General features: G+C 42.7%; 1 protein-coding gene across 2 annotated transcripts in view; it reads right to left on the bottom strand.

The window, feature by feature from the left end:
• Positions 1–1120: 1120 nt before the first annotated feature.
• The window catches only part of LOC115577935 (uncharacterized), a 21098-nt gene continuing 9870 nt past the window's right edge, over positions 1121–12348 (bottom strand). For both annotated transcript variants that reach the window (XM_030410790.1, XM_030410791.1), the window contains one exon: positions 1121–5102. In XM_030410790.1, coding sequence (XP_030266650.1) covers positions 1435–5102 — 3668 coding nt within the window. In that variant the 3' untranslated portion in view covers positions 1121–1434. The remainder of the gene's footprint in view (positions 5103–12348) is intronic.

Consider the following 12348-nt stretch of genomic DNA (forward strand, 5'->3'; position numbering starts at 1 on the left):
GTTACACCTGCTGAACATCATGACTGGGCTGCAGCAGCTCTTCATCAACCTGCTGCTACGTTTACACCTGAAGCTCTTCATCAACCTGCTGCTACGTTTACACCTGAAGCTCTTCATCGACCTGCTGCTACGTTTACACCTGAAGCTCTTCAACCTGCTGCTACGTTTACACCTGAAGCTCTTCATCAACCTGCTGCTACGTTTACACCTGAAGCTCTTCATCAACCTGCTGCTACGTTTACACCTGAAGCTCTTCATCAACCTGCTGCTACGTTTACACCTGAAGCTCTTCATCGACCTGCTGCTACGTTTACACCTGAAGCTCTTCATCGACCTGCTGCTACGTTTACACCTGAAGCTCTTCATCAACCTGCTGCTACGTTTACACCTGAAGCTCTTCATCGACCTGCTGCTACGTTTACACCTGAAGCTCTTCATCGACCTGCTGCTACGTTTACACCTGAAGCTCTTCATCGACCTGCTGCTACGTTTACACCTGAAGCTGTAAATCGACCTGCTGCTACGTTTACACCTGAAGCTCTTCATCGATTTGCTGCTACGTTTACACCTGAAGCTCTTCATCGACCTGCTGCTACGTTTACACCTGAAGCTCTTCATCAACCTGCTGCTACGTTTACACCTGAAGCTCTTCATCGACCTGCTGCTACGTTTACACCTGAAGCTCTTCATCGACCTGCTGCTACGTTTACACCTGAAGCTCTTCATCGACCCGCTGCTACGTTTACACCTGAAGCTCTTCGTCAGTCTGCTGCTACGTTTACACCTGAAGCTCTTCATCGACCTGCTGCTACGTTTACACCTGAAGCTCTTCATCGACCTGCTGCTACGTTTACACCTGAAGCTCTTCAACCTGCTGCTACGTTTACACCTGAAGCTCTTCATCGACCTGCTGCTACGTTTACACCTGAAGCTCTTCATTGACCTGCTGCTACGTTTACACCTGAAGCTCTTCATCAACCCGCTGCTACGTTTACACCTGAAGCTCTTCATCGACCCGCTGCTACGTTTACACCTGAAGCTCTTCATCGACCCGCTGCTACGTTTACACCTGAAGCTCTTCGTCAGTCTGCTGCTACGTTTACACCTGAAGCTCTTCATCAACCCGCTGCTACGTTTACACCTGAAGCTCTTCATCAACCCGCTGCTACGTTTACACCTGAAGGTCTTCATCAACCTGCTGCCACGTTTACACCTGAAGCTCTTCATAAATTATAAATCAACAACTAGCTGATTTCAAACTACTGATCACGTTGTACCATTAAAAACTGAAGCAATGACTCAGATAGTAAAAACTTCTGTGATATTTAAATCAGAACTCTGTCTATGTGATCATTCATGGAGTTGACCTGAAGACCAGTTCTTAGTCTGACTAAGAAGCAACGTGAGCTCTTTCTTAGACTTTGCTGGTATCAGTCACATTATCAGACACACTTTTAGTCGGCGTTTGGCCTTGCCAACATGCTGGGGGCCAGTCTCGAGGAGTGTCTCTCCTCTCTCTACTTTAGCCATGAACTCTGCTTGTTCTCTCACGGCTGTCAGGTGCTCAACTCGTTGCTGCCAGCCTGGTTTACACTCAGATTTCTCTCCTTCAATAAGCAGGTCAATGTAGTCTGGAGTGGAGAGAGGATTTGGCTTCAGTGCGATATCTTTGAGCCTGTTTAAACAGCTAGCAGACTTCTCCATCAGTTTCATCACATCAGCCTGCACACGATCGTATTCAGACTTCATTTCGTCAAACAATTCCTCATCAGATGCCTTAGCACCTTTGGCTTTTAGGTACTTTTCTTTGAGCTTTGTCTTTGTTTGTTTTTCTGTAACTTCCTGATAGTCCCATCTGTACTTCTGATTAAAATGTACACTCCAATGACACTTGCCTTTACACTCAGTACAGTTTCCATCTGATCCCATTGCCAAACACTTTATTTTATCTTCATCATTGGCATAGGCACAGGGAAAGTGACAGGTAACATGACAGTCTTGACAGTTAGTGACGTACTTTCCAGTACCAGAAATATCTATTTGAACAGGCTTCATGATAGTGACATCAAACTCAAAATTCTCATTCCTGCTGATCTCTGCCTCGTGATCTTTCAGTTTTTCAGCTGTCTCTTTTATCTTCTCAAGTTTGGCTAAACCAACTTCAACCTGCTTCTGCAAATTTTCAACTGAATTCTCAAGGCTCTGTCTTTCTCTGAGGACCTCCTTTGTCAGTGTCAAGCTTTTGGTTTCTATCACATTCAAAGCATTAAAGAACATCTTCATGCTTGTTGTCCCCATGTTCCAACACATCTGATCAAAGCCTCCATATTTACTTCTGCTGCCTGCTGCAGATGATTTGTTGTCTGCAAACGGTGAATTACTGAATTTGAAGTGAACTGGCAGGCTGTCTTCTGTTTCAGGACATGGGACACCTGATTCTTTGATCGCCTCTAGAACTGGTGGAAGCTGGCCGTCTGCAAATGTCACCAGAACTCTGATGTTTTCTGCCACATCTTTGCCAAAGATTGAGAGCACATATTCAAACACATCTATCTGTGCTGGTGTCAGTTGAGCTAAAGAAGCCTGAGCTACAAAATACACAGCATCAACTTCACTGACATCATTGTTAGAAGAGAAGAGATTGAACAGCTGTTCTGTGATCTCCTTGTCTCTCTTTATGCCTCTTTTATCTCCAAATCCTGGAGTGTCAACGGTAACAATGGTCAGTGAGTGGTCTATTTTAAACCCCTGCTGGTGGTTGATTTTGTACACAATGATTTCAGAAGTCTGGCTGTGAGCTTGTGATCTCATCTGATTCTCATCAACTAACACAAATCTAAAATTGTCCTCCCACTCTACACCAACAATGTAGTTGATCATTCCATTGATCAGACGGGACTGTCCAGATTCAGCCTCACCAAAAATAATGATTGTTCGATTCTTCCCCATGATGTCGTTGCCAAATCTATATTTCTGGCATCCACCTACGTCCATATTTTCTTCTGTCAGATGCAGTTTATAAACTGAGGGGGATTTAGAATTAATACATGTGCTTGTACTTCTGAGGGATTCTGCAAGTGGTGAATATTTTCTTGTGCAGACACCGACAGAGACACTTTCTTTGCTTCTTCCAGCTTCACCGCAGTCACATCTGACCCTGACGACATATTCTGTCTCTGACTGAAGCCCTGAAATGATCGTCTTTTCAGTCTCAGACATCTTTTGGTTCCATTTGAGATCTTCCTCTTTCACCCTGCTGTCTGTTTTGGCGTACTCCACGATGTAGCTCAGGATCTGGACATCTTGTCCGAGTTCAGCAGGTTTGTCCCATCTGACTGATATGTCCCTTGAGTTTGGTTCAACCTGAGGTTTTCCAGGAGGGCTGCAAAGTAAAGTTTTAATGGAACCACTGACTTCATTGGCTGGTCCAACACCTACTAAGGTCACTGCTCTGCATCTGAACTTGTACTCTGTGTTTGGACTCAGATCGCTCACTGTGACTTCTTCAGCTTCTGATGCCGTCTTTTCTTTCCATCCATCCTGTCCACTGACACAGTACTCAACAGAGTAGGAGGTGATGTTCTCTGCTCCAAACTTTGCTGGAGAAATCTTCAGTGTCACACTGTTGTGGTTTATGTCTCTGACTGTTAATGTTTCAGGCTTTGAAGGAGGCTCAAAGTTCTCAATGACAGTGAAGCCGTCTTTATAAAAGTGGATGCTTGAACCTTTCTGTGTCTCGTCTGTTAAACCAACTGCCAAGAACTTAATGTTCTTGTCCTCTCTGTTGGCCTCTGCGAAGTCACTGAAGAGTTTTGCTTTACTCCTCATTTTATCTGCTACTTCTCTTGAGGCGTACCATTGTTCCTTCTCTACATCATGAGTGCGAGACCGTCGAGCTTCTTCTGGTTTGGTTGTTTCTTCTAAGTACTCTGATAAAGTTGAGAGGTACGGTTCATCACTTCCCAGTGAGGTGAAAACAAAACACACAGCATGATCTGCACTGAGACTTTCCTTGTACAGGTCTGTTTCACTTGAGACAATCTCAGTATTCTTCATCATGTTGGTGAAAGACTTTAAGGTGTGAATTTCTCTCTCTTTACAGTCCATCCACCTGTTCAGGTCTTTGCTGTTGAAAGGAGAAGAATGTATCTTCTTCAGGATCTCTGCGAGCACAGCCTCTTCTTCTCCTCCTCCTCGGATTGATGGAAGTTTCTCTGCCAAGGTTTGTTGGAATTCCAGCTTGAACTCAGAGCACATCTCTTTAAAGGTTTTAATCTTTGTGCCAATCTGTGGGAACTGCTGTGCAGTGGTGGTTTTCAGGGCATCATTGCACCTCATCTCCAGATCACTGAAGTACTCCAGGACACTCTGTGACTTATTAACTAATGTTTCACTTATCTGACGGACAAGTTTTGCAGCAGAAGAATCTAAACATGTCAGTGGCAACAGCCAGACCTTCATTGGTACGGCGTTTTCTCCATTGGCTCCCAGCAATGTTGGCAAACTCTGACAGACTTGTATTGCATCCTGAAATGATGTCGGCATTTTCTGAAGTGAAAAGTCTCCAAAGAATCTGCAGGAGAATTTCTCAACCTTTTCTCGGTCTTTGTGTTCCATTCGCAGTGAGCCTTCACCCTCTATAACAATACGGGGAATTTTCTTGATCATCACCTTCAAGTTACCCTCAATGTCTTGATGATCTTCCTTTTCTGACACCTCACGGTCAAAGACAAAGAAGGCTTGTGCTCCATAAAGAACAGCTGTGACTACATGTGTAGCTAAGCCTTTATCAAAGACATCTGGATGCTTCACATTGCCTCTTCCAAGATGATCCATCGACAGCTCTTTGACCTTTGTGGTAGCTTTGTACATCAGTGTAACTCTGGCCTGATTTTTGGAAGTCTTACTATCATTCAGGTATTTTGCTGATCCAGCAACTTCAACCAGTCCACCCAAGAAACTCGCCTTCAAAGAGGCTTTAACATTAAGAGCTGAAGATCTGTCCTCAATTGATTCAGATGCAACCATCTCAAAGTCATTACAGGTCTGTGGTCTTTCTCCAATATGTTTTGCCAGGTCACTGCGGTCCCACAATGTCAGTCCTGAAAAAAAAAGAGGCAAAAATCAAGTTCAGCCTCCAGAACCAGACAGATAGAAGACAAGATCACATGGTGAGCTGGGAACATGCCGACACATTAGCTATGAGTTGTTACCTCCAGCAAGGAGGTTATATTTTCAACTGTGTCAGTTTGTTGGTTTGGTAGGAGGATCACATAAAACTACTGAACAGATTTCCACCAAACTTGGATGGAGGATGAGTCTTGACCCAGAAAAGACCCCATTAAGCTTTGGTGTGGATCCAGATAAAGTGACGGATTGAGGAAGTTCTTCTCAGTTCCTTCAACACTGGAGAGAGAGTTTTTAAATAAACATTTTCCTTAATTTCTCAAAAATGATGCATGAATCTTGATGAATAAAATCAGGAGTGTTTAAGCGGCTGGTATCTTTGAGTGAGTACAGTTCAATGCAGGGCTATCAAGTTTGATTGGCACATTGACACCTCGGTTTTAGATAGCAGGTGAGGCGGAAATAAGTGTACCCTCCGAGGCTGCAAATCGGCAAACCAAAACAGAGTTTTGGTTTTGCCGCCCTCTGTCTAAAACTGCGGACCGAGCCGCAAAAAGGACTTGCAGATTGGCAGCTTGATGCCCTGTCAAAAAAACGGCTATTGAGATCAAGCCCCCTCAAAGAGCGCCAGGCCTTAAAGGGATCGTTTGTGTTTTTTGAAGTGGAGTACATATCTATAGTCGGTCTGTTCCCTACCATAATCACCGATCAGCGCAGCCTCAGTTTGGAGGAGCAGAGAGCCGCTCCAGCCCAGATGCTCAGTCCACAAACACTACAATGGGAGATTCTAAAGAGCTCAGCATTGATCTGAAAGAGCACGTTATTGATTTGAACAAGTCAGGACAGGCACTTGGCGCCATTTCAAGCTCAGAGAAAATTGGTCGGGATGGTCAAGAGTCAACCCAGAACCACCAAAAAGCAAGTTGGCAAGCGTGTTTTTGCACCTTCAAGAGTTGAAAGACTGACGGGCAAGAAAGAAGCCCTCACTCCAGACGCAGCACGTTAAAGCTCAAATGAAGTTTGCTATTGCTTAACAAAAAGCTGGGATGTACTCAACATGGTGACAGGTAGCAGCAGAGTGGCAGGTACTGCTGCTGCCTCACCTCCCTTAAACAACACTGGGAGACCATCAGATTATCATACACGACATGGAATTTGGGCGCCTTGGCGTTATTATAACAATGTCCGAACCAAAAGGTTTTCTCGCCTAACCATCCTGGCGCTGTACCTGTTTTTTTCTTTTGGGTACGTAAATGTGGGGAAGCTGGTGCTCTGCTCGAAAGCATGCAGGGCCGCTTGAAAACTCATCTGGAAAACCTGCCGTTGGCCTCCCGCTGGATTCGTGGAGCCAGTACATCACATTCTCCAAAGTCCTGGATGATGGTCAAGCACGGTGGGTGCAGCGTGAGCGGCATCTACAAACAACCCCAGTATCGACAAAGCAAAAACCGGCTATCATTTTCAGCGCGATCCTGCTTCTATGCGGAGATGTCCATTTAAATCCCGGACCTAGGACCTTGGACGTTTGCCAATCAGCTGATCCCAACAGTTTTAAAGGGCATGTCAAAAAGTTGAGTAACACTGAAACATGTCGATAAATAAGAAACTCTCTTACCATTGAGGCATCAAGTACATACCTAAATGCAATGATCGTCCCCCATGTTTTGTACTGTATCACATCCTGGTCTCAGGCATGTAAAACAGTTACAAAACCACTCAAATCATTGTATAAAAGTAGCCTCAAGATCCACCACGGCATTACCATCACTGTCATGTACTTGCTAAAGATGGTATTCTGAGTTTTGAAAACTTGATCATACACTCAAATGTCTGTTCACTTCACAAAATTATTTATGCTTCTGCTCCCCCTCTGAAAAAGGTTGTTACACTCGGCTCTGAAAACACTGCACAAGTAACTTGATGTGTCACGAGGGGTGAGTGTAGCATTCCAAAACGTAAAACTCAATTTGGTAGTACTTCCGTTTCATGAGTGGCCATGAGTCAGTGGAATGCCGTTCCCACAGAATTTATCCTATGTACAAATTAGGGCTGGGCGATAAAACGATAACGATATCTATCGCGATAGACACGTGATCAATATCAATAGAAAATACGTTTGATAAAATGTTCGATAATTTCTCTTAACTCCGTTAGAAACAGCTGATCTGCGAGCGGCGAAATACAGTGCGAGGCCCAGTTGCTGGATGGGAGGTTTATGCATGCATCTCTGTTTACTTTCGATCAAAACAAAACTTAACTTCAGACACAGACCGTAGAACCTCCGTATCCCTACGCATTAGCGCAAGTGGCGCTAATGCGTAGGGATACAGAGGTTCTACGGTTGAGAAAAAGTAGTGCCAAAAGAAAGGGCGGTCTGACAGAGATGTGAGTGTGAATTTTCTCTATACAACGTACACTTGCAATAATATAGATTGTTGAAGGTGGGCCTCGTTTTAGGTGGTTAAAATTTGCTTTGCACTGGACCGTGTTCACTGCAGTACAAAGCTGAGCGTCTGGAGCGGCTCTGTGCCTCTCCAAACTGAAGCTGCACTGATCGACAGTTGTGGTAGGGAACAGACCGACTATAGATATGTACTTTATATGACCCCACTTCAAAAAACCTGAATTATCCCATTAACACATTGTCAAGCAGCAATGTCAGCTTCTACACTATTTTGTCTTCAATTGTGATTCTGAAATCTTGAAAATCTTTTTTTTTTTTTTTTTTTTTTTTAAATCTCACCTGTAGTCACCATTTAAAGGGTTATTTTTCAAGTTTTACTCATTTCAAATGGGTAAAAAAAAAAAAAGGCAATGATCGATATCGACTGAAACACTTATATTGTGATACATTTTTCAGCCATATCGCCCAGCCCTAGTACAAATCCCCACACATTCTCATGCTTATCAAAGCGCTGGATATTGAGTAAGCAAGCCTGCACACATTGCTGAGTTATGTGAGTATGTGTATGGTTATTAATAGGTGTGTGAGTGTGGTTATTAGAGAATGGTGGGGATGGGGATGGTTGGACTGTTATCTATGTAAGTACTTGTGTTTGAATGCTTGCAATTGAATGTGTGATGAAAATAAGAGAGTATGTGCTGTTTTGCTAAGCTCTGTTGTGCATTTTCATGACCTGGTGCTCTCGTTCCCTGTTTCTGTTAGTTTGTTTTGTCTACTTTTAAAATACTATGGCCATCACATCATTTTTTATTCTGTCATATCTCTACGATTTTAATACTGTTGTTCTTTCATCTGTTCTTACCTGCCCAGGGACTACAGGCGGAAACTAGCAAAATTGCTATAACCTGGCTCAATACATTTTTTCTTGTTTTACAAGATTAATGTTCTTTTGTGCATTGTCCCTGTTTTAAATAAATAAACTCCTATCCTATCCTTTGTACTGCAGTAAAGGGGTCCAGAGAAAAAGCTAAATTCAATCACCTAAAACAAGGACCACCTAAAAAAATCTATATCAGTTCAAGTGTACGTTGTATAGAGAAATTCACACCGCTTCACATCGCCGTCAAACCAGCCTTTCTTTTGACACTACATTTTCTCAACCGTGGAACCTTCGTATCCCTACACAGTTGTGCTCATGCGTAGGGTTACGGAGACTCTACCGTCTCAGGGCTCTACCCTGACATTTTTCCCAACGAGCAAATGTGCTCCTAAAGTAAAATATCTGCACAAAGACATATATGGGAGCACAAAAAATATTTATCAATTTATCGAACACTTCACACTTAAATAGGCAGCACAAACAAAATGATTTACAGTGTTTGATTTCATTTTTTTTTCATTTCAGGCAGCACAAAACAATTGATTAAAATGACAGAGATTTCATTTTTTTCATTTAATTTTGTACCCAATATGTACTAAACACAAAGGATGTCAGTTGTCTAAGTGCATATTAATATTCCTATAAAATAGAGGAAGCACTAAAATACAATAAAAAGAGGTCTGTCTTATTTGGCCCACTTAGGAACAAGATTTGGATGCTGTTTGGAGTCACTGGGTCACATGACATGGAAGCTATTGAGAAAAAAATCATAATTTCTACATATGAATATTCATATAAAATAGAGGAATCACTCAAATATGATCAAAAGAGGTGTGTCTTATTCGTCCAGTTTACTTATACAATCAGCAGCTGGTTTGGAGTCACTGGGTCACATGACATGGAAGATATTGAAAAAACTATTATTATTTTTTGTATTAGTATATATATGTCGAGTAATTTAATGACTTAGACTTTCTTTTATTGTCTTTTCGAATTGCACTTTACAGTTCAATGGGAACAAAATGTAGTTTCAGTGGCTTGGGACAGTGCAGGATAAAAAAAACTACAGCATGTATACTTTGGACATTGGAAAGTCGGTCGAAGGGAAGCGGCGTTCTCCAGCCCAGCTGTTCGCCCCGCTGGACAGCCACGCCTCCGTCACACCGCCTCTGCTTGCTCCTCTGTCAGCTTGTGATGCTAGGAGCGTCCATAGCAACTGGGTCTTGTCGGCTACCCGTCCTCCTGCTGCTAACACAGGGCAGTAATGTCGAGTGACTATCCGCTGAATATCCGAACTGAAACTAACTTCACCACAGTCCGTTCGTTGACCTGTCACCTCTCCCGTGACACTGGTTGCGTCATTACAGAAAACTACTTTGATTGGTGCGTTGCTGCTAGAGGATTGTAATTTTTTTAATGAGCGCAGTCAAAGTAGGTTGTGACGGTAACTTGAGACCTTTGCTCGCACACTGTGCGCCGCAATAATTTTCCCGGTTCGCACACACATTTTTTGAGGGGCAAATAGGAGTGAAATGCTCGCACTGTAGAGCCCTGTACGTCTGTGTCTGAAATTGTTAAGTAAACCTCTCATCCAGCAACTGGGCCTCAGCTGTATTCCGCCGCTCGCAGATCAGCTGTTGCCCAGTTACGCTAATGCGTAGGGATACGGAGGTTCTACAGTTGAGAAAATGTAGTGCCAAGGCTGGTCTGATGGCGATGTGAAGCGGTGTGAATTTTCTCTATACGACGTACACTGGAACTGTTACAGATTTTAGGAAGGAAAAAGAGCGACTATAGATATGTACTTTATATGACCCCACCCCAAAAAAACAGAATTATCCCTTTAAAGCCAGTTTTTGTCATGGCCAAGCCGTGTAAATACATCATCCTGTAAGGTAAAGTAAGGTAACTTTATTTGTACCCGAGGGTAGATTTGATTGCAGTTAAAGAGTAATTGGCTGCTTACACACACACACACACACCCAGACAGCATTGTCTGGGATGCCCTTTTCCCCAAAAGCTCACATTGTGAAAGATGTGTCAGTAAAATGTTAATAAAAGCCGCACAACCTCGCTAAATGACTTGTTTTACTGTCAGAATTTTGCGCAATTACGTCCAATAAAATTTAGTCTAAAAGAGCCGCCCAATTACATCTTAACCCCAAGTTGGCTCTGCGCTAAACTGGAAGTTAGCCGACTTGGTCGGCTGAAGTCTGGAGTGTGATGCTCTATTGCAGTGGTTCCCAATCTGGGGTCCGGGCCCCCCCCAGGGGAGCGCCAGAGATCCCAGGGGGTGCGCACAAGTTTGTCTGCTCTGAGGTTGTGAGGGTTACCAAAATTATATCTGTGCACATTAAATTTATAAAATCCCAATAACACACCCAACTGGACAATCAAACTCTGTATAATCCGAAATGAAACACATTTTTGGTCCACATTAAAATTCATTATGCTATTTATTACCAACATGCCTATGAGGTAGGACTATTCTGTTCTCTGGTAGGCCTATTCTGGTCAAAAATTTAACTGTGTGAGCGTGTGTGTTTGTGTGTGATACATAGGGATGAGTACCTTTCGCATTTGAACCGATACGGTACCAATACCTGGTACCTGCGAATCGGTACCGGTATATATCGGTACCTGTTTTCGGTACTTTTATGCGAATATGTGTGGTAATTAAAGCCATTTTGTATATAAAAAAAAATAGTCAAAACTTGTGAATTTTCAATATTTGTTGACGGGATTTTTGATGGTACTAATAATAACAATCACGGTGACAAAAAATTAACAAAGTCTGCAAATCAAGATAAGAAACTGCAGCAGCAGTGAACCTGCTTTCTTTTTTTCAGCAGAATAGAGATATAATCCATGAAAGAACATTATAACATATGATACTGTACACAGATTAAATATCTAACTGTCATGTATCATCACAGTAACAGCGTTACATATATTAGCATCTATAAAAACTGTAAAAACATCATAAAGATACATATTGTGGTTTGGTGCGGACCTGTAAACTGAACATATAAGGAGTAGTTCATGTTATAGTCATCAGAGAACGTTACGTTGTTTTTGGTTCGTATCTGTTTCCTGAATATATCCGTACGTGTGTGAATGTGTAAATGAGAAGCATTAACTTATGGCACTTAGTAGAAGTGAGCTTTATAAAGTTCACTTCATTGACTCGTATTAGTTCACGGGGCTGAGCTGCCTCCTCCATTATGTCGGCGACGTTGACCGTACGGTCCAACGTTCAATGAGGTGTCTATGTATATATGTGTCTATAGAGCGAGCCAACAGCTGGGGAGTTTTAAAACCAGGAAACAGCTGATCACATCAGTCAGTCCATCACTTCATCTGCGGACATTAAGATGAGCAACTGGACAGCCGCTGAGATCCAGGAGATGCTAGCATCTCCTGAATCTCTGTAGCTGTCTTCGTTGTCCGCTTCTTGTTGTAGCAGCAAGCTAATACAGGTCACTACTTTCAATTAAAAGCCTTTCGCTGAGAACCCAATTCTAAACTCCAATCGGGTACAATGTAAGCTCTTATTTTGAAGACAAATTTGTTGTCTTTCTGACAGAGAATGCAATGTATGTTACGCCGCAACTTCCGCTCTTACTGACGCCCATGAAGGTGCGTTCAGGTACCGAAATTTGGCACCATTTAATTTTACATGAACCAATACTCGGTAATATCGACGTGTTTCGGTCGGTACCGGGTAAAAGTACAGGGTTCGGCGGCACCCAACCCTAGTGATACACCTGATCACACAAAAAGGAAAAAATGTATCTATAATACATTGTAAAATAAGGAGAATAAGAGCAAAAACCTACAACTGTTGTTTATTTTGGCAAATAAAAGTTTGAAATTAATCATTTTTATCACTTACTTATTCTGATTAGAGTGTATTTAGGTTGTGTGGGGGGGGGGG

This window comes from Sparus aurata, unplaced genomic scaffold (assembly GCF_900880675.1).
Source record: "Sparus aurata unplaced genomic scaffold, fSpaAur1.1, whole genome shotgun sequence".
NCBI classification, from domain to species: Eukaryota; Metazoa; Chordata; class Actinopteri; order Spariformes; family Sparidae; genus Sparus; species Sparus aurata.